This window comes from Trichomonas vaginalis, chromosome III, assembly GCF_026262505.1.
Source record: "Trichomonas vaginalis G3 chromosome III, whole genome shotgun sequence".
Classification (NCBI taxonomy): domain Eukaryota; phylum Parabasalia; order Trichomonadida; family Trichomonadidae; genus Trichomonas; species Trichomonas vaginalis.
In genome coordinates this window covers 2,602,407-2,625,268 of record NC_067205.1, presented here as the reverse complement: position 1 = coordinate 2,625,268, position 22,862 = coordinate 2,602,407, and the positions used below count along the sequence as shown (strand labels likewise).

Below are 22,862 nucleotides of genomic sequence, written 5' to 3'. Positions count from 1 at the left end.
ACGAATAAACGCATGCATTTAAAAGCGGCATCACATGTGAAAGCTTTATTTGAAACTAGAGTTGCTTTAACTTTGCGTTTAATATATGTGTCACCTAATTGGTTCACATCATGAGCCGGATTTGTAATTCTTAAATGAGTTTGTTTATCATCAAAATATGGAGCATCAGAGTCATAGCATGAACTTTCAAGTTCTCTATAATATCTTCTACCGTCATTCTTTGCGAATATTTCATTTATCTTTTCGAATGAATGAAACACATTTCCATTAATCGGTTTAGTGTTTGGCACCAAATAGTTAGTCGTCATTTATTAATAAATAAAAAATCAAAATTAAAAGATGAAAATGAATTTTTAATTTTAATGAAATAATCAACTATGGCTGCAGGTATATTTAAGAAACTGTGGGATAAAGTAAAAAGAGGAGCGCATAAAGTTTGGGAAACATTGAAGAAGGGAGCAAATTGGATATTTAAGAATAAAGAAGCAATTAGTGACGTTGCTGAATCAATAACGCCAAAAGCCGCCCCAATAAGAGAAATATTAAATAAAGGAGAAAAAGTTTATCAAAGACTTCAACCGATACTAAGATAAAAATAATTTATTTTTCCACTATCTACCTCCTATTTTATTAAGTATTCCTTCAGCAATTCCACCAACTGCGTTACCTGCTTGTGCTCCCATCGCTGGATTACCTGCTTTAGTACCTAATACTCCACCTATGATAGTTCCTGCCGTTTTCGCTACTGGTGCCAAAAAGTTTGCAACGGGTTTAATAATCTTTTTATGAACCCAACCCGCAGCTTTCTTAATTCCATCCCATAATTTTTTAAAGAATCCTGCAGCTATTTCTGATTTAATATTAATTAAAAAAATATATTTCATCACTTATATTCTAATTTTTATTTAATAATAAATGAAACCGATTTTAAAAATAAATGAAACAGAGGAGGAAGAAATAAATGAAAGTGAAAATGTTCAACAAAAAATAAACGTTGTTAAACCAATTACTGAAATAAAAATTTTTTCATCTGTTGAAGAATTTAATGACTATTATGCTAATAATAAAAAATTATTTGAAGAATTGACAACGTGTAAATTGAATAAAATGTTTAAAGTTGATGGATTCAAAATTTCAAAAATAAAAGGGGTGGTTAGTTTGAAATCTATTCCTCAATCAAGAATCACCTCATTAATGAAAATTGATGATTTAACAAAAAGAATAGAAGAGATTGAAGAAAGAATAAATCAGATAATTGATATCATAAATTCAAATAATCATTAGTTTCTTAAAGTTCAATGTTGAACTCATCAATTTCTTCTTCTCGTTTATGAGGTCTTTGATTATGACTCCATTGATTCCATGAAATTAAATATTCTTTATCATTATATTTATACCTCATTAGCTTATTTTGGCTTTCATATTCATTTAATAATTCACAATCTTCATTTTTAAATTGAAGTTTAACCCATTCAGGATTTAAACAATGTTTAATTAATCGCGGAATATCCGACATCATCTATATTGTTCCATATTAAGTTCTGTCAAAATGTAAGCTATTCAATTTTATCGTCGGGGAAAGTATCACAAATCTATCAATTTTTTTGTAAAAGTATACAAAAACATATGGTGTTCAATTAGTTTATAATAATATAAATATTAAGATTATCCAAAATAAGAAAAACTAGGTTTTGAGAACACTTTTGAGATGATAATCAAAATATTTTGATTGAAAAATAATATATTATTTATCAGATATAGAATGGATTTTTTCAAATTTAAAAATTCTGAAAAATAAACAGTTTTGTAAAGTAAAAAAAATGAACGAAAACTCGAGACCTCGTATTCCAAATGAATGGGTAAGATATATGTATGAAAAACTTGAAAGTGGTGAGTAAGGATGTCCATTTGGAAGAAAAGTGAGAAAATTCCTAAAATGCTAAAAATGAATTTTCCAAACGTATTTTTTTATCTCATTTTTTTGATTTTGAAAAAAATTTGGAGAGAAGAACTCTTCGTTTTTGAATTTTGTCACGATGGTTTTAAAGTATATTAGACACATGTATTGATATTACTATTTTTGTATATTTTGAGAGAAAATCCCTAAAAAGTGAGAAAATCTGAGACGGTTTGAGAAAATATATAAACTATTGAAAATTTGAATTAAACTTCTAATTTGGAAAAAAGAAATTTGGAAAGAAGAAAATTCAAAAATCGAGATTTAGACTCAGCATCAAATGGAGAACAAAATGTTTCTTCATATGAAGGAAAAAAATTTTCTTGTGAAGAAATAGAGTTTTTAAAATTTTATTGTATGTAATGAAATAAACAAATATTAAAATTATTTTTTGATAACAAGAAAATTCCCAATAGAAAATATTTGAGAGAAAGAAAAAAAATTGAAAAATATTACTCTCCTTTATATTTCATGAGATTTTAAATTTATTCTCATAAAATTGACAATTTTATACGTTTAGATGAAAATAAGTGATTTTGGTTGAAATAGAAATTATTCTTTGCTTACAGCTATCAAATAGATTTTTGCTATTTTGATTAAAATTTGTTAATCAAATTAATAATTTTTTTCTAAATATCTTAAATATCTGGATCACTCACATATACAATGAATTGAACAATAAAAATAATACAAACTCAACTAAGTTTCCTGTCTTTCAACTAAAAAAAATTATGCAAATTAAATTAAATTGTTTATTCAAATATAAAACAAAGATGAAGTAATTACAGTTATCATAAACTTTATGAATAACTCTGTAATTGGTTCAGATTTTCGTAAAAATATTTTTATTAATATCGATAAGAATACGTTTACCTACTATCACACATATCGATAAACAAGAGTAGAGTGATTTTTATCATCGAAACTTTTTAAAAGCTGTAAGCTGGAAGTAAAAATCTTGTTTTTTCTGAGTTAGTTGTAGAACTATTGATGCACGAGTTATCATTGTGATGTAGAAGGATGTCAATGTACTGACTGAAGGATATGAAGTGAATTGAATTTCATTGCATTTCAATTTGATCAAAATTTGTTGAAATGATATGAATGTGTCAACATCTGTATCACTCTCTTTCACTCCTTCCCTATTCTTTCGAGAACGAAGCTAGCTCAGCTTTCGCTGAGCGAATTGACACTTTTGATGTCCTAAACGTACATGCTCTCAAATTTATCGAAAAAAATTATACCACCTAAACTAGTATATTCTTATTTTAAATATGATATTATCCTTAGAATCCACACTAGAATATATTTAAATCAACTTTTAAAAAAGTTCGAATCCTGCGCGTCTCACTTTTTAAATTTTCGAAAAGGAAAATTATATTCTCCTAAAATGAAAACAATTTTCTGAATTGACATCCTTATGGTGAGTTAACATACGCAACAGTTTTGAAAAAAGTTCCATATTCTTATCAAAATGTTACAATTTTCAAACAAATTTCAAGAAATACTCTCAAAAAAGCATTCAAAGAAATCGGTGGTACACCAAAAATTAAAAGTGGTCCTCCACAAGAGGAATTAACTCCAGAGTCTCATCACACTTTTCAATGCTCGATTTTTAAAAACTGTTTAAAAATGGAGCTTATATTGAAATAGTGTAGAGACTAAAAATTACCACAGACTATTTCAGAGGATTGAGTGGCAACTCAATCCTCTGAAAAGTCTGAGGTAATTTGCAAAATTAATTTTGAAGGTTCAGAATTCTTATGAAAATTACAAATGTGGGGTTCAAAAATTGTATTGGACTCTCAATATGAATCCAAAACAATTTCAAACCAGTTACAATGGTTGGTATACAAGTCTTGGGTATGGTGGCACTGCGTTCCACCTTACCCAATACTTGTGAATTTGACACTTTACGAAACCGTTAACGTATATTTTACAACATGAACGCAAAAACTAACTTAACCTTAAATATTTACAAAGCCGCCAACAATTTCACCTCACTATCGTTCTCACTAACAACTTCACTAATGTTCTCATAAATTTTCCTCAATATCTTCATCATCAGTGTTAACCCTATTGTAGTCATACTTGAAGCCATAAACTTTCTCTAACTTCTTAACGTACAATTTACATAACTTACCTTCGTCATCGTATGGTTTAATGATATAACTATTTCTATCTTTATAAACAGTCAATGAAAAGTCAACTGGTCTCGGATGTATTTGAAAGAACATGTTATGCTCAGGAAGGAAGAATAAATGTTTAAATGTATGTTTGTTATATGTTTTGATTTGTATGAGTTGCTTTTGTTCTGTCATTACATCCAAATAAAATAAAAATAATTTTAAAAAATAAAATAAAAATAAATGATCTCACCACCCTCACACGTATGAAAACATAGCACAAAAATAAATTTAGGTGAAGTGGTGAGATCTAACCCGATTTCTAACCCGATTTCTAACCTCATTTCTAACCTCATTTCTACCCTGTTGAATTCATTGCTTTATTCCTCACTGTCGTCTGCTTTCTCCAACTCTTCTAACTTCTTCTTAAGTTCAGCAATGTTGTCCTCATGAAGTTTAATCTTTCTCAAAATTCCTTCTTTATCTAATGGTTGCTTTATCTTTCTAAACTGAACTCTACCATCCTTCATAGTATGAATGTAAAAACCTTCTGGAATAATTCCTGATTTAATGTATTCTACCAAAAACTTTTGTTTCATTGCTTCAGTGACTTTAGTCGTCATTTTACTCTAAGGTGAAGCTAGCACAGCGATAATGGATTTCATGACTTTTTAGTATTTCATGCAATCTTAACAGATAGCCTTACAAGTACTTCCAGTGTCCCTAGCTGTCCCTCCTTTTTATATAACTCCATGACATTTATAATCTCGCGAAACTTAACAGGTTAGCATAACAGATTAAAATCAGATGAGGTTTTGAACCAAAATTTCTAAGCAACGTTGTCAAGGATTTTGAGGAACTAGGGACAGAGTGTGGCAAAGTCCAAGATTTAATTTATCTTCATCTGTTTCATCAGCTATCTCATCTAATATGCCAATATTTTATTCATAACTCGTGGCAAACTCACTAACTTTCGTTATGTTCATCTGCATGCTTCATCTGATAGAAAGTATGACTTTCATTAACTCTGTGAGATAATGAAAACTACTAGGGACAGAGACCATGGCAAAGTTTATGACTTTCATTATTTCCAGAACTTAATGAAAACTACTAGGGACAGAGACCATGGCAAAGTTCATGATTTAATTTATTCTCTCACTAACGACAAAAATAAATGTCCTCACTTCTTAACAAAGTAATATGTGCTTCTTACACCACCATAGCTCAAACGTTTCTTTTCAAACATCGATTGAAACTTATTTTGAGCCATTGGCTTTAGTCTCTTTTTCTTCAAATACGCCAAGAAATCTTCTTCACATCTTTTCACTTCATAGCCTTCTTTAAACTCCTCCTTGTTAAGTTCTATGAAATCCTTTATAACATTCTTTGTTGCAATGGCTTCTTCACGAACGACATCGTGAACTATTTCATCACTGTTCTCATGTATGACCTCCTCACTGTTCTCATGAACTATTTCAACACTGTTCTCATGAACGACCTCCTCACTGTTCTCATGAACTATTTCATTATTGCATGAACGACCTCCTCACTGTCTTTCATAAGCGTTTCAAAGTCTCCTTTACTCATTACTTCAATCTCATGCTGTTCACAATAGTACTTAAACTCACTGTATATGTCTTTGTTGTATGTTATATTGCTTCCCATGTACTCCATGAATTTTTCAAGCACTTCCTCATAATTCACTGTTTCTTTCTTTCCACGACCTTCTAATATCATACTTGCTTCGTAAATATAACTTCTTGCAGAACCGTCTCGCTTTCTACTTCTCTTCACAAATTCTCTCATCTTGCCACCAAATACATTTGAACTACATGCAAAGAATTCATTCTCCTTCGCAAATTCTTTATATCTTCTGTAGCACTCTGTACAATTCCATCCGGATACAAACTTTTCATAGAACTCCTCGTAAAACATTTGGTAAGGTGTTTTGTTCATTTCGATGAGTTCTTGTTTAGCCCTGGTGAATGGTATCTTCCTTACATCAAATTCACTTAAATATTTCTTCATGAAGTACGTCAGTAAGTTTGAATAAAACTCTTCATTAAAGCTTTCAATGAGATTTGAGAAATATTCGTAATTTCCTTTGTATCTGCTGCTTACGTCAATGACAACAAATCTTCTGTCGTCTTTGTCAATCTTTACTGAGTTGAAGTTGTTAGATATCATGATGATATTACAAACATTCTCTATCTTTCTTACTGGCTGACACTTCTGATTTAAGTCCAACTGAGTCTCTGTTACTATTGACTTTAGTGCGTCGTGGTTCATGACCTTAGACGTATCGCATGAGCTTAGTTCATTGCATACGATGAGCTTCATGTTCTCAATAGCAGCATTAAATCTACCAACCACATTCTCTATTGCCGTTATATTATTGTTGGCGTACTTGCTAATGAGCTCGCATAGAACATTACTAAGTACATTCTTACCAGTTCCTTGCTTTCCTATTAACAAAAGTACTGTTCCAGTCTTTCCACAAGGATTTTGAACGATGTAGGCGAACCAGTTCAAAACATACTCATAAAGCTCTTCATCCTCATTACATATGACATCGTGAACATGTTTCAAATATCCTTCAATAACGTTCTCATCTACTTCATTCAGTACCTCATACTCATATCCTCTGAAATAGCTATAAATGTCATCTCTTTCGTCAAAGAATCTCATGCCTGACTTCATAAGATAGTTCTTGTTCTGACCCGCTTCATAAATCATCAGTGCGTTCACATCCTTCTCCTCAATACGTCCTACATAAATACTCTTCATGAGCTTATTGAATTCCTTGCTATCTACTGACACAAGTGTTGTTGTGTCTCGTATTCCATCATAATCTTTCACTAGATATGTCATACGTGCTCCGTCAATAACGACAACACATCTTCTTAAGTCATTTATAACACTAGCTATGTCAATACCGTCTTCACTCATGTACTTATTTTTCCTCAAGTCCTTTAGTGTGAAAGTGTCTCTAAGTTCTATTTCAAGCAATTCATTTACACATCCTTTGCAATACTTCTCTATAAAATATTTCTGTCGTTCTTTACTAAGTTTCTTAACAGCTCTGAAGAACCATGTGTTTTGACTCAAACATCCTTCACAACTTCTCTCATTCATTCCTAGTTCTTTCATGTCATTATCTTCAACCTCTATGGTCTCATTGACTAAGGTCAAAGGGTTCTTAGTCATTGCTGGTCTTATCTGAAACAATGTTTGTGCAACAGGTTTAACTAGTTCAGCAACGTCCTTCCTTAATATGAATAGCTGTTTCCACTCATCTTTGCTAACAGTTCTTTCATAACCACTGACAGTAATGATTTCATTTGCTGACCTTAGACACTTATGTTCTATCATTTGTATTGCTTTTGTGTAAGGCTTTCGTGAGCATAGGTTGTATATGTCATTCCTGCAATGTTCATTCATGCCAATAGTACTAAATCCTTTCTTTGCTGTTGAATGCATAATATCCATTAGTTCCTGTGTTCGTATTGCTGTCTCATAAAATACAACAAGACCTTTGTCATCTATGACGTACTTACCGAAAACATTGCTTATATTCTTTAACCATGAAATAACATCCTCATTCATGCTGTCAAACATGAAGTAAGGTCTTACATACTCTTCACTTATAAGATACTCCACAAAGTACTTGTTAAGCTCTATGTCCTCGTGAGCGATTTCATTAGGTTTGATATTAGTTCCTTTTGTCATTGCTGTCATGTACTTCACTCTCATAGTTCCTTTCAATAGCGTAAAAGTACTTCATTGTTTCATAACTGCTCTAAATTCTGTTCAAAATTCGTACAACATAACTTTTAACATTAGTGAAAGAACATGAGCGAAACAACAACATCTAACATTACAGAAGAAGTCAATGACAATGCCGATGAAAACATTACAGAAGGAGCTAGTGAAAATATTGACGAGTTCAGTGAGGAAGAAGATATTGAGGACGTCAATGAGAACGTTAGTGGGGAACAAACTCAATGGGAAACATTGAGAAATCATGAAGATTATGAGATTTGTACGACATATCCTTTTACTATTCGTCGAAAGAAAAACAAACATATTAAGAGTGAATGCTTAAATAATCATGGTTATATTGAGCTTAGTTTAAACAACAAAATGTACTTAAAGCATAGAATTATTGCAGAACAGTGGATTGAAAATCCAAACAATTTGAAAGAAATAGACCATATAAATCATGATAGAACGGACAACAGAATCTCAAACCTTCGTTGGTGTTCTAAATCTGAAAACAATAGAAATAAAAGCAAGTATGGCGATATAGTTTATGAGTTCGTTGATGAAATATCTGACGAAGCTGTTGAAATAACAGATTATGGTAAGCATTCGTTTGAGTTCTACTACTATGTTGAGAATGAGGACGCATTCTATTATTATACAGGTCTTAACTATCGAAAACTTCATATAAACTTTACAAAAACAGGTGATGCTTATGTTTGTATGATAGATACAGAAAACAAGAGAGTAATTTTATGCATAAACAAATTCAAACGCTTGTACGGCTTCATGTAGGACAAACATTATTTTTCAACACTAACGCCAACACGTAGGACAAACATTCATGACTAACATTACTGTATAACATAAATGTTTTGTCATGACCTCATCGTATATGTTTTGTCAAGACTTCTTCGTATATGTTTTGTCAAGACTTCTTCGTATATGTTTTGTCATGACTTCATCGTACATGTTTTGTCATGACTTCTTCGTAATGAACGTATATGTTTTGTCAAGACTTCTTCGTAAATGTTTTGTCATGATTTAATCGTATATGTTTTGTCAAAACTTCTTCATCGTACATGTTTTGTCATGATTTCATCGTAATGAACGTAAATGTTTTGTCAAGACTTCTTCGTATATGTTTTGTCATGATTTAATCGTATATGTTTTGTCATGATTTAATCGTATATGTTTTGTCATGACTTCTTCATTGTAATGAGCGTAAATGTTTTGTCATGATTTCATCGTAAATGTTTTGTCAAGACTTCTTCGTATATGTTTTGTCAAAACTTCATCGTACATGTTTTGTCATGATTTCATCGTAATGAACGTAAATGTTTTGTGAAGAATATAACAACCGCCGGAATTCAGACGGTTGCTTTTTATACAAAATTCACGCAGGAAAATTCTTGAGTTTTGGTTGAAAGAATACGGTCAAGCCAAAAGTGGCTCAACCTCAAAACAAGCATTTTATGAGTTTACTAAGGCATTTATGAATGAATTCAAAGGTATTTGCATACATCCTGACCTCGTTCATTTTGTTGTTGAATGGTGCTCTGTAAAGTATGCATTTTATGTCAAATATATTATGGACTCCATAGATAAGAAAGTTCATGAGAAGTTAGATGAAGAAGAACTCGAAGATACAGTAGAGAATGCAAAAACAAGCATTTTATGAGCTTACTAAGGCATTTATGAATGAATTCAAAGGTATTTGCATACATCCTGACCTCGTTCATTTTGTTGTTGAATTCAGCAAAAAGAATGTTTAGGGTAGATGGTTTTTAGGTGTCACTACGTCACCATGTGTCACTCGGTTAATGAACTTCTCTGAAAAAATGAGACAACATGACATTTTGACAACACAGCAGGGGAAGGCATTTATGAATTATTTTTGAAGAACTGAAGGTGTCACCAGGTCACCAGGTCACCAGGTAATTTAACTTCTCTGAAAAAATGAGACAACATGACATTTAGACAACAACACAGGAAATAAATGTTTACGTATATGTTTTGTCATGATTTCATCGTACATGTTTTGTCATGATTTCATCGTAATGAACGTAAATGTTTTGTGAAGAATATAACAACCGCCGGAATTCAGACGGTTGCTTTTTATACAAAATTCACGCAGGAAAATTCTTGAGTTTTGGTTGAAAGAATACGGTCAAGCCAAAAGTGGCTCAACCTCAAAACAAGCATTTTATGAGTTTACTAAGGCATTTATGAATGAATTCAAAGGTATTTGCATACATCCTGACCTCGTTCATTTTGTTGTTGAATGGTGCTCTGTAAAGTATGCATTTTATGTCAAATATATTATGGACTCCATAGATAAGAAAGTTCATGAGAAGTTAGATGAAGAAGAACTCGAAGATACAGTAGAGAATGCAAAAACAAGCATTTTATGAACTTACTAAGGCATTTATGAATGAATTCAAAGGTATTTGCATACATCCTGACCTCGTTCATTTTGTTGTTGAATTCAGCAAAAAGAATGTTTAGGGTAGATGGTTTTTAGGTGTCACTACGTCACCATGTGTCACTCGGTCATTTAACTTCTCTTAAAATTACTGACAACATGACATTTTGACAACAACACAGGAGGAAGGCAGTTATGAATTATTTTTGAAGAACTGAAGGTGTCACCATGTCACCATGTCACCAGGTTATTTAACTTCTCTGAAAAAATGTGACAACATGACATTTTGACAACAACACAGGAAATAAATGTTTGCGTTAATGTTTTGTCATGATTTCATCGTACATGTTTTGTCATGATTTCATCGTAAATGATTTGTCATGACTTCATCGTACATGTTTTGTCAAGACTTCTTCATCGTAATGAACGTACATGTTTTGTCAAGACTTCTTCGTACATGTTTTGTCAAAACTTCATCGTACATGTTTTGTCATGATTTCATCGTAATGAACGTAAATGTTTTGTCATGATTTCTTCATCGTAATGAACGTAAATGTTTTGTCAAGACTTCTTCATCGTAATGAGTGTAAATCAGACAAAAATATATTTTAGGTGAAGAGGTGAGATCTAACCTCTTTTCTCACCTCTTTTCTCACCTCATTGAATTTTCATGACTTCTTCGTATATGTTTTGTCAAACATGAACGTAAATGTTTTGTCATGATTTCATCGTACATGTTTTGTCATGATTTCATCGTAATGAGCGTAAATGATCCAAAAATAATGTTTATGTTAGAATGTTAGATCTAACCTCTTTTCTCACCTCTTTTCTCACCTCATGAATTTTCATGATTTCTTCATCGTAATGAGCGTATATGCTTTGTCAAACATGAACGTAAATGTTTTGTCATGATTTCTTCATCGTAATGAGTGTAAATGATCCAAAAATAATGTTTATGTTAGAATGTTAGATCTAACCTCTTTTCTCACCTCTTTTCTCACCTCATGAATTTTCATGATTTCTTCATCGTAATGAGCGTAAATGACCAAAAATAATGTTTATGTTAGAATGTTAGATCTAACCTCATTTCTACCCTCTTGAATTTTCATACGGAATCTCTTCTCTCGGTTTTCCGAGGAAGCAATCATATGAGGAAATTCTTCTAAAAGTTCTTTTGTCTGTTGGTTTTCAAACCAATGATATGCTTGCTTTGTAGAACGAAGAGTATTATAAGGCATTTTGTGAAGAATATAGCAATCGCCGGAATTCAGATGGTTGCTTTTTATACAAAATTCACGCAGGAAAATTCTTGAGTTTTGGTTGAAAGAATACGGTCAAGCCAAAAGTGGCTCAACCTCAAAACAAGCATTTTATGAGTTTACTAAGGCATTTATGAATGAATTCAAAGGTATTTGCATACATCCTGACCTCGTTCATTTTGTTGTTGAATTCAGCAAAAATAATGTTTACGTTATGACTTCATCGTATATGCTTTGTTGAACTTAAACGTAAATGTTTTGTCATGATTTCATCGTATATGTTTTGTCAAGGTTTCATCGTATATGCTTTGTCAAACATGAACGTATATGTTTTGTCATGATTTCTTTCGTAAATGTTTTGTCAAGACTTCATCGTAAATGTTTTGTCATGATTTCATCGCAAATGATTTGTCATGATTTCTTCGTTTATGTTTTGTCAAAACTTCTTCGTACATGTTTTGTCATGACTTTTTCATCGTAATGAGCGTAAATCAGACAAAAATATATTTTAGGTGAAGAGGTGAGATCTTACCTCTTTTCTCACCTCTTTTCTCACCTCATGAATTTTCATGATTTCTTCATCGTAATGAGTGTATATGTTTTGTCATGATTTCATCGTATATGTTTTGTCAAAACTTCTTCGTATATGTTTTGTCATGATTTCTTCGTAAATGTTTTGTCATGATTTCTTCGTATATGTTTTGTCAAACATGAACGTAAATGTTTTGTCATGATTTAATCGTAATGAGTGTAAATGATTTCATATAATTGCTTACCTCGGAAAACCGAGAGAAGAGATTCCATATGAAAATCGCAAGAATTTGGCTCCTGGTTTGAAATATTATTATGTTCATAGACTTCATCGTATATGTTTTGTCAAACATGAACGTATATGTTTTGTCATGACTTCATCGTACATGTTTTGTCATGATTTCATCGTATATGCTTTGTCATGATGATTTCATCGAAACTAAACGTATATGTTTTGTCATGATTTCATCGTACATGTTTTGTCATGATTTCATCGTATATGTTTTGTCAAGATTTCATCGTAATGAGTGTAAATGAACCAAAAATAATGTTTACGTTCATGTTTGACAACACAGCAGGGGAAGGCAGTTATGAATTATTTTTGAAGAACTGAAGGTGTCACTACGTCACCATGTGTCACTCGGTTAATGAACTTCTCTGAAAAAATGAGACAACATGACATTTTGACAACACAGCAGGGGAAGGCATTTATGAATTATTTTTGAAGAACTGAAGGTGTCACCAGGTCACCAGGTCACCAGGTAATTTAACTTCTCTGAAAAAAATGAGACAACATGACATTTAGACAACAACACAGGAAATAAATGTTTACGTATATGTTTTGTCAAGACCTCATCGTATATGTTTTGTCAAAACTTCTTCGTATATGTTTTGTCATGATTTCTTCATCGTAATGAACGTAAATGACCCAAAAATAATGTTTAGGGTAGATGGTTAGATCTAACCTCATTTCTACCCTCATTTCTACCCTCATTGAATTTTCATGATTTCTTCATCGTAATGAACGTAAATGACCCAAAAATAATGTTTAGGGTAGATGGTTAGATCTAACCTCATTTCTACCCTCATTTCTACCCTCATTTCTACCCTCATTGAATTTTCATGATTTCTTCATCGTAATGAGTGTAAATGACCCAAAAATAATGTTTAGGGTAGATGGTTAGATCTAACCTCATTTCTACCCTCATTTCTACCCTCATTTCTACCCTCATTTCTACCCTCATTTCTACCCTCATTGAATTTTCATGATTTCATCGTACATTCTTTGTCATGATTTCATCGAAACTAAACGTACATGTTTTGTCAAACATGAACGTACATGCTTTGTCAAGACTTCATCGTACATGTTTTGTCATGATTTCTTCATCGTAATGAGTGTAAATGATCCAAAAATAATGTTTATGTTAGAATGTTAGATCTAACACCTTTTCTAACATGTTTTCTCACCTCATGAATTTTCATGATTTCATCGTAAATGATTTGTCAAGACTTCTTCATCGTAATGAGCGTAAATGACCCAAAAATAATGTTTAGGGTAGATGGTTAGATCTACCCTCATTTCTACCCTCATTTCTACCCTCATTGAATTTTCATGATTTCATCGTACATGTTTTGTCAAGACCTCATCGTATATGTTTTGTCATGATTTCTTCGTAAATGTTTTGTCATGACTTCTTCATCGTATATGTTTTGTCAAGATTTCATCGTAATGAGTGTAAATGAACCAAAAATAATGTTTACGTTCATGTTTGACAACACAGCAGGGGAAGGCAGTTATGAATTATTTTTGAAGAACTGAAGGTGTCACTACGTCACCATGTGTCACTCGGTTAATGAACTTCTCTGAAAAAATGAGACAACATGACATTTTGACAACACAGCAGGGGAAGGCATTTATGAATTATTTTTGAAGAACTGAAGGTGTCACCAGGTCACCAGGTCACCAGGTAATTTAACTTCTCTGAAAAAATGAGACAACATGACATTTAGACAACAACACAGGAAATAAATGTTTACGTATATGTTTTGTCAAGACCTCATCGTATATGTTTTGTCAAAACTTCTTCGTATATGTTTTGTCATGATTTCTTCATCGTAATGAACGTAAATGACCCAAAAATAATGTTTAGGGTAGATGGTTAGATCTAACCTCATTTCTACCCTCATTTCTACCCTCATTGAATTTTCATGATTTCTTCATCGTAATGAACGTAAATGACCCAAAAATAATGTTTAGGGTAGATGGTTAGATCTAACCTCATTTCTACCCTCATTTCTACCCTCATTTCTACCCTCATTGAATTTTCATGATTTCTTCATCGTAATGAGTGTAAATGACCCAAAAATAATGTTTAGGGTAGATGGTTAGATCTAACCTCATTTCTACCCACATTTCTACCCTCATTTCTACCCTCATTTCTACCCTCATTTCTACCCTCATTTCTACCCTCATTTCTACCCTCATTGAATTTTCATGATTTCATCGTACATGTTTTGTCAAGACCTCATCGTATATGTTTTGTCATGATTTCTTCGTAAATGTTTTGTCATGACTTCTTCATCGTATATGTTTTGTCAAGACTTCTTCATCGTAATGAGCGTAAATGACCCAAAAATAATGTTTAGGGTAGATGGTTAGATCTACCCTCATTTCTACCCTCATTTCTACCCTCATTGAATTTTCATGATTTCATCGTACATTCTTTGTCATGATTTCATCGAAACTAAACGTACATGTTTTGTCAAACATGAACGTACATGTTTTCTCACCTCATGAATTTTCATGATTTCTTCATCGTATATGTTTTGTCAAGACTTCTTCATCGTAATGAGTGTAAATGATCCAAAAATAATGTTTATGTTAGAATGTTAGATCTAACACCTTTTCTAACATGTTTTCTACCCTCATGAATTTTCATGATTTCATCGTACATTCTTTGTCATGATTTCATCGAAACTAAACGTATATGTTTTGTCAAGACCTCATCGTATATGTTTTGTCATGATTTCTTCGTATATGTTTTGTCAAACTTGAACGTAAATGTTTTGTCAAACATGAACGTTTATTTTTTGTCGAACCTTCACTTTTTTGACGAAGTGCAAATCTTCACTTCGTGTCAAAACTTCTTCGTAAATGTTTTGTCATGATTTCTTCGTAAATGTTTTGTCATGATTTCTTCATCGTATATGTTTTGTCAAGACTTCTTCATCGTAATGAGCGTAAATGACCCAAAAATAATGTTTAGGGTAGATGGTTAGATCTACCCTCATTTCTACCCTCATTTCTACCCTCATTTCTACCCTCATTGAATTTTAATACGGAATCTCTTCGTAAATGTTTTGTCATGATTTCTTCATCGTAATGAGTGTAAATGATCCAAAAATAATGTTTATGTTAGAATGTTAGATCTAACACCTTTTCTAACATGTTTTCTAACATGGAGGATTTCATTAGATATACACATTATTTGCTGAAAGTATCCTAAAATATTTGATGGACTTTAACTAAAATAATGTTTAGGGAAGAATGTGTATATCTAATGAAACAGTAAAGTATTATATCTATTAAATCGTCTATGATGTAAATTGTGTATAGAATGAAATGAAGGAAGAATGTGTATATCTAATGAAACAGTAAAGTATTATATCTATTAAATCGTCTATGATGTAAATTGTGTATAGAATGAAATGAAGGAAGAATGTGTATATCTAATGAAACAGTAAAGTATTATATCTATTAAATCGTCTATGATGTAAATTGTGTATAGAATGAAATGAAGGAAGAATGTGTATATCTAATGAAATCCTCCATGTTAGAAAACATGTTAGAAAAGGTGTTAGATCTAACATTCTAACATAAACATTATTTTTGGATCATTTACACTCATTACGATGAAGAAGTCTTGACAAAACATATACGATGAAGAAATCATGAAAATTCATGAGGTGAGAAAACATGTACGTTCATGTTTGACAAAACATGTACGTTTAGTTTCGATGAAATCATGACAAAGAATGTACGATGAAATCATGAAAATTCAATGAGGGTAGAAATGAGGGTAGAAATGAGGGTAGATCTAACCATCTACCCTAAACATTATTTTTGGGTCATTTACGCTCATTACGATGAAGAAGTCTTGACAAAACATATACGATGAAGAAGTCATGACAAAACATTTACGAAGAAATCATGACAAAACATATACGATGAGGTCTTGACAAAACATGTACGATGAAATCATGAAAATTCAATGAGGGTAGAAATGAGGGTAGAAATGAGGGTAGATCTAACCATCTACCCTAAACATTATTTTTGGGTCATTTACGCTCATTACGATGAAGAAGTCTTGACAAATCATTTACGATGAAATCATGAAAATTCATGAGGTGAGAAAACATGTTAGAAAAGGTGTTAGATCTAACATTCTAACATAAACATTATTTTTGGATCATTTACACTCATTACGATGAAGAAATCATGACAAAACATGTACGATGAAGTCTTGACAAAGCATGTACGTTCATGTTTGACAAAACATGTACGTTTAGTTTCGATGAAATCATGACAAAGAATGTACGATGAAATCATGAAAATTCAATGAGGGTAGAAATGAGGGTAGAAATGAGGGTAGAAATGAGGGTAGAAATGAGGGTAGAAATGAGGTTAGATCTAACCATCTACCCTAAACATTATTTTTGGGTCATTTACACTCATTACGATGAAGAAATCATGAAAATTCAATGAGGGTAGAAATGAGGGTAGAAATGAGGGTAGAAATGAGGTTAGATCTAACCATCTACCCTAAACATTATTTTTGGGTCATTTACGTTCATTACGATGAAGAAATCATGAAAATTCAATGAGGGTAGAAATGAGGGTAGAAATGAGGTTAGATCTAACCATCTACCCTAAACATTATTTTTGGGTCATTTACGTTCATTACGATGAAGAAATCATGACAAAACATATACGAAGAAGTTTTGACAAAACATATACGATGAGGTCTTGACAAAACATATACGTAAACATTTATTTCCTGTGTTGTTGTCTAAATGTCATGTTGTCTCATTTTTTCAGAGAAGTTAAATTACCTGGTGACCTGGTGACCTGGTGACACCTTCAGTTCTTCAAAAATAATTCATAAATGCCTTCCCCTGCTGTGTTGTCAAAATGTCATGTTGTCTCATTTTTTCAGAGAAGTTCATTAACCGAGTGACACATGGTGACGTAGTGACACCTTCAGTTCTTCAAAAATAATTCATAACTGCCTTCCCCTGCTGTGTTGTCAAACATGAACGTAAACATTATTTTTGGTTCATTTACACTCATTACGATGAAATCTTGACAAAACATATACGATGAAATCATGACAAAACATGTACGATGAAATCATGACAAAACATATACGTTTAGTTTCGATGAAATCATCATGACAAAGCATATACGATGAAATCATGACAAAACATGTACGATGAAGTCATGACAAAACATATACGTTCATGTTTGACAAAACATATACGATGAAGTCTATGAACATAATAATATTTCAAACCAGGAGCCAAATTCTTGCGATTTTCATATGGAATCTCTTCTCTCGGTTTTCCGAGGTAAGCAATTATATGAAATCATTTACACTCATTACGATTAAATCATGACAAAACATTTACGTTCATGTTTGACAAAACATATACGAAGAAATCATGACAAAACATTTACGAAGAAATCATGACAAAACATATACGAAGAAGTTTTGACAAAACATATACGATGAAATCATGACAAAACATATACACTCATTACGATGAAGAAATCATGAAAATTCATGAGGTGAGAAAAGAGGTGAGAAAAGAGGTAAGATCTCACCTCTTCACCTAAAATATATTTTTGTCTGATTTACGCTCATTACGATGAAAAAGTCATGACAAAACATGTACGAAGAAGTTTTGACAAAACATAAACGAAGAAATCATGACAAATCATTTGCGATGAAATCATGACAAAACATTTACGATGAAGTCTTGACAAAACATTTACGAAGAAATCATGACAAAACATATACGTTCATGTTTGACAAAGCATATACGATGAAACCTTGACAAAACATATACGATGAAATCATGACAAAATATTTACGTTTAAGTTCAACAAAGCATATACGATGAAGTCATAACGTAAACATTATTTTTGCTGAATTCAACAACAAAATGAACGAGGTCAGGATGTATGCAAATACCTTTGAATTCATTCATAAATGCCTTAGTAAACTCATAAAATGCTTGTTTTGAGGTTGAGCCACTTTTGGCTTGACCGTATTCTTTCAACCAAAACTCAAGAATTTTCCTGCGTGAATTTTGTATAAAAAGCAACCATCTGAATTCCGGCGATTGCTATATTCTTCACAAAATGCCTTATAATACTCTTCGTTCTACAAAGCAAGCATATCATTGGTTTGAAAACCAACAGACAAAAGAACTTTTAGAAGAATTTCCTCATATGATTGCTTCCCTCGGAAAACCGAGAGAAGAGATTCCGTATGAAAATTCAAGAGGGTAGAAATGAGGTTAGATCTAACATTCTAACATAAACATTATTTTTGGGTCATTTACGCTCATTACGATGAAGAAATCATGAAAATTCATGAGGTGAGAAAAGAGGTGAGAAAAGAGGTTAGATCTAACATTCTAACATAAACATTATTTTTGGATCATTTACACTCATTACGATGAAGAAATCATGACAAAACATTTACGTTCATGTTTGACAAAGCATATACGCTCATTACGATGAAGAAATCATGACAAAACATGTACGCTCATTACGATGAAGAAATCATGACAAAACATTTACGCTCATGTTTGACAAAGCATATACGCTCATTACGATGAAGAAATCATGAAAATTCATGAGGTGAGAAAAGAGGTGAGAAAAGAGGTGAGAAAAGAGGTGAGATCTCACCTAAACATTATTTTTGGATCATTTACACTCATTACGATGAAGAAGTTTCGACAAATCATTTACACTCATTACGACGAAGAAGTCTTGACAAATCATAAACGAAGAAATCATGACAAATCATAAACGAAGAAGTTTCGACAAAACATTTACGTTCATGTTTGACAAAGCATATACGCTCATTACGATGAAGAAATCATGAAAATTCATGAGGTGAGAAAAGAGGTGAGAAAAGAGGTTAGATCTAACATTCTAACATAAACATTATTTTTGGATCATTTACGCTCATTACGATGAAATCATGACAAAACATGTACGATGAAATCATGACAAAACATTTACGTTCATGTTTGACAAAACATATACGAAGAAGTCATGAAAATTCAATGAGGTGAGAAAAAAGGTGAGAAAAGAGGTTAGATCTCACCTCTTCACCTAAAATATATTTTTGTCTGATTTACACTCATTACGATGAAGAAGTCTTGACAAAACATTTACGTTCATTACGATGAAGAAATCATGACAAAACATTTACGTTCATTACGATGAAATCATGACAAAACATGTACGATGAAGTTTTGACAAAACATGTACGAAGAAGTCTTGACAAAACATGTACGTTCATTACGATGAAGAAGTCTTGACAAAACATGTACGATGAAGTCATGACAAATCATTTACGATGAATCATGACAAAACATGTACGATGAAATCATGACAAAACATTAACGCAAACATTTATTTCCTGTGTTGTTGTCAAAATGTCATGTTGTCACATTTTTTCAGAGAAGTTAAATAACCTGGTGACATGGTGACATGGTGACACCTTCAGTTCTTCAAAAATAATTCATAACTGCCTTCCTCCTGTGTTGTTGTCAAAATGTCATGTTGTCAGTAATTTTAAGAGAAGTTAAATGACCGAGTGACACATGGTGACGTAGTGACACCTAAAAAACCATCTACCCTAAACATTCTTTTTGCTGAATTCAACAACAAAATGAACGAGGTCAGGATGTATGCAAATACCTTTGAATTCATTCATAAATGCCTTAGTAAGCTCATAAAATGCTTGTTTTTGCATTCTCTACTGTATCTTCGAGTTCTTCTTCATCTAACTTCTCATGAACTTTCTTATCTATGGAGTCCATAATATATTTGACATAAAATGCATACTTTACAGAGCACCATTCAACAACAAAATGAACGAGGTCAGGATGTATGCAAATACCTTTGAATTCATTCATAAATGCCTTAGTAAACTCATAAAATGCTTGTTTTGAGGTTGAGCCACTTTTGGCTTGACCGTATTCTTTCAACCAAAACTCAAGAATTTTCCTGCGTGAATTTTGTATAAAAAGCAACCATCTGAATTCCGGCGATTGCTATATTCTTCACAAAACATTTACGTTCATTACGATGAAATCATGACAAAACATGTACGATGAAGTTTTGACAAAACATATACGAAGAAGTCTTGACAAAACATTTACGATGAAATCATGACAAAACATTTACGCTCATTACAATGAAGAAGTCATGACAAAACATATACGATTAAATCATGACAAAACATATACGATTAAATCATGACAAAACATATACGAAGAAGTCTTGACAAAACATTTACGTTCATTACGATGAAATCATGACAAAACATGTACGATGAAGAAGTTTTGACAAAACATATACGATTAAATCATGACAAAACATTTACGAAGAAGTCTTGACAAAACATATACGTTCATTACGAAGAAGTCATGACAAAACATGTACGATGAAGTCTTGACAAAACATATACGAAGAAGTCTTGACAAAACATATACGATGAGGTCATGACAAAACATTTATGTTATACAGTAATGTTAGTCATGAATGTTTGTCCTACGTGTTGGCGTTAGTGTTGAAAAATAATGTTTGTCCTACATGAAGCCGTACAAGCGTTTGAATTTGTTTATGCATAAAATTACTCTCTTGTTTTCTGTATCTATCATACAAACATAAGCATCACCTGTTTTTGTAAAGTTTATATGAAGTTTTCGATAGTTAAGACCTGTATAATAATAGAATGCGTCCTCATTCTCAACATAGTAGTAGAACTCAAACGAATGCTTACCATAATCTGTTATTTCAACAGCTTCGTCAGATATTTCATCAACGAACTCATAAACTATATCGCCATACTTGCTTTTATTTCTATTGTTTTCAGATTTAGAACACCAACGAAGGTTTGAGATTCTGTTGTCCGTTCTATCATGATTTATATGGTCTATTTCTTTCAAATTGTTTGGATTTTCAATCCACTGTTCTGCAATAATTCTATGCTTTAAGTACATTTTGTTGTTTAAACTAAGCTCAATATAACCATGATTATTTAAGCATTCACTCTTAATATGTTTGTTTTTCTTTCGACGAATAGTAAAAGGATATGTCGTACAAATCTCATAATCTTCATGATTTCTCAATGTTTCCCATTGAGTTTGTTCCCACTAACGTTCTCATTGACGTCCTCAATATCTTCTTCCTCACTGAACTCGTCAATATTTTCACTAGCTCCTTCTGTAATGTTTTCATCGGCATTGTCATTGACTTCTTCTGTAATGTTAGATGTTGTTGTTTCGCTCATGTTCTTTCACTAATGTTAAAAGTTATGTTGTACGAATTTTGAACAGAATTTAGAGCAGTTATGAAACAATGAAGTACTTTTTACGCTATTGAAAGGAACTATGAGAGTGAAGTACATGACAGCAATGACAAAAGGAACTAATATCAAACCTAATGAAATCGCTCACGAGGACATAGAGCTTAACAAGTACTTTGTGGAGTATCTTATAAGTGAAGAGTATGTAAGACCTTACTTCATGTTTGACAGCATGAATGAGGATGTTATTTCATGGTTAAAGAATATAAGCAATGTTTTCGGTAAGTACGTCATAGATGACAAAGGTCTTGTTGTATTTTATGAGACAGCAATACGAACACAGGAACTAATGGATATTATGCATCAACAGCAAAGAAAGGATTTAGTACTATTGGCATGAATGAACATTGCAGGAATGACATATACAACCTATGCTCACGAAAGCCTTACACAAAAGCAATACAAATGATAGAACATAAGTGTCTAAGGTCAGCAAATGAAATCATTACTGTCAGTGGTTATGAAAGAACTGTTAGCAAAGATGAGTGGAAACAGCTATTCATATTAAGGAAGGACGTTGCTGAACTAGTTAAACCTGTTGCACAAACATTGTTTCAGATAAGACCAGCAATGACTAAGAACCCTTTGACCTTAGTCAATGAGACCATAGAGGTTGAAGATAATGACATGAAAGAACTAGGAATGAATGAGAGAAGTTGTGAAGGATGTTTGAGTCAAAACACATGGTTCTTCAGAGCTGTTAAGAAACTTAGTAAAGAACGACAGAAATATTTTATAGAGAAGTATTGCAAAGGATGTGTAAATGAATTGCTTGAAATAGAACTTAGAGACACTTTCACACTAAAGGACTTGAGGAAAAATAAGTACATGAGTGAAGACGGTATTGACATAGCTAGTGTTATAAATGACTTAAGAAGATGTGTTGTCGTTATTGACGGAGCACGTATGACATATCTAGTGAAAGATTATGATGGAATACGAGACACAACAACACTTGTGTCAGTAGATAGCAAGGAATTCAATAAGCTCATGAAGAGTATTTATGTAGGACGTATTGAGGAGAAGGATGTGAACGCACTGATGATTTATGAAGCGGGTCAGAACAAGAACTATCTTATGAAGTCAGGCATGAGATTCTTTGACGAAAGAGATGACATTTACAGCTATTTC

The 22,862-nt window shown here is 32.3% G+C and overlaps 6 protein-coding genes across 6 annotated transcripts, besides 3 other annotated features; 3 read left to right on the top strand and 3 right to left on the bottom strand.

Moving 5' to 3' along the window:
• Positions 1-377: 377 nt before the first annotated feature.
• TVAGG3_0628390 (uncharacterized protein) lies at positions 378-593 on the top strand (the record flags this gene model as incomplete). Its single annotated transcript, XM_051240681.1, has 1 exon — positions 378-593. One exon carries the CDS (start codon positions 378-380, stop codon positions 591-593), a length of 216 nt encoding a protein of 71 aa, XP_051087268.1.
• Positions 594-1,524: 931 nt separating this feature from the next.
• Positions 1,525-1,566: a mobile genetic element.
• A 2,897-nt stretch (positions 1,567-4,463) lies between these two features.
• On the bottom strand, positions 4,464-4,706 carry TVAGG3_0628370 (uncharacterized protein; the record flags this gene model as incomplete). The annotated part of the gene is made up of 1 exon (XM_001298233.2): positions 4,464-4,706. The coding sequence occupies one exon, from the start codon at positions 4,704-4,706 to the stop codon at positions 4,464-4,466; it is 243 nt and encodes an 80-aa protein (XP_001298234.2).
• Positions 4,707-5,793: 1,087 nt separating this feature from the next.
• Positions 5,794-7,314: a mobile genetic element.
• Positions 7,315-7,935: 621 nt separating this feature from the next.
• Positions 7,936-8,640, top strand: TVAGG3_0628350 (His-Me finger endonucleases family; the record flags this gene model as incomplete). Its single annotated transcript, XM_051240680.1, has 1 exon — positions 7,936-8,640. One exon carries the CDS (start codon positions 7,936-7,938, stop codon positions 8,638-8,640), a length of 705 nt encoding a protein of 234 aa, XP_051087267.1.
• A 12,312-nt stretch (positions 8,641-20,952) lies between these two features.
• On the bottom strand, positions 20,953-21,366 carry TVAGG3_0628340 (His-Me finger endonucleases family; the record flags this gene model as incomplete). Its single annotated transcript, XM_051240679.1, has 1 exon — positions 20,953-21,366. One exon carries the CDS (start codon positions 21,364-21,366, stop codon positions 20,953-20,955), a length of 414 nt encoding a protein of 137 aa, XP_051087266.1.
• Positions 21,367-21,491: 125 nt separating this feature from the next.
• On the bottom strand, positions 21,492-21,656 carry TVAGG3_0628330 (uncharacterized protein; the record flags this gene model as incomplete). The annotated part of the gene is made up of 1 exon (XM_051240678.1): positions 21,492-21,656. One exon carries the CDS (start codon positions 21,654-21,656, stop codon positions 21,492-21,494), a length of 165 nt encoding a protein of 54 aa, XP_051087265.1.
• A 100-nt stretch (positions 21,657-21,756) lies between these two features.
• On the top strand, positions 21,757-22,071 carry TVAGG3_0628320 (uncharacterized protein; the record flags this gene model as incomplete). Its single annotated transcript, XM_051240677.1, has 1 exon — positions 21,757-22,071. One exon carries the CDS (start codon positions 21,757-21,759, stop codon positions 22,069-22,071), a length of 315 nt encoding a protein of 104 aa, XP_051087264.1.
• Positions 22,072-22,277: 206 nt separating this feature from the next.
• Positions 22,278-22,862: part of a mobile genetic element that runs on past the window's edge.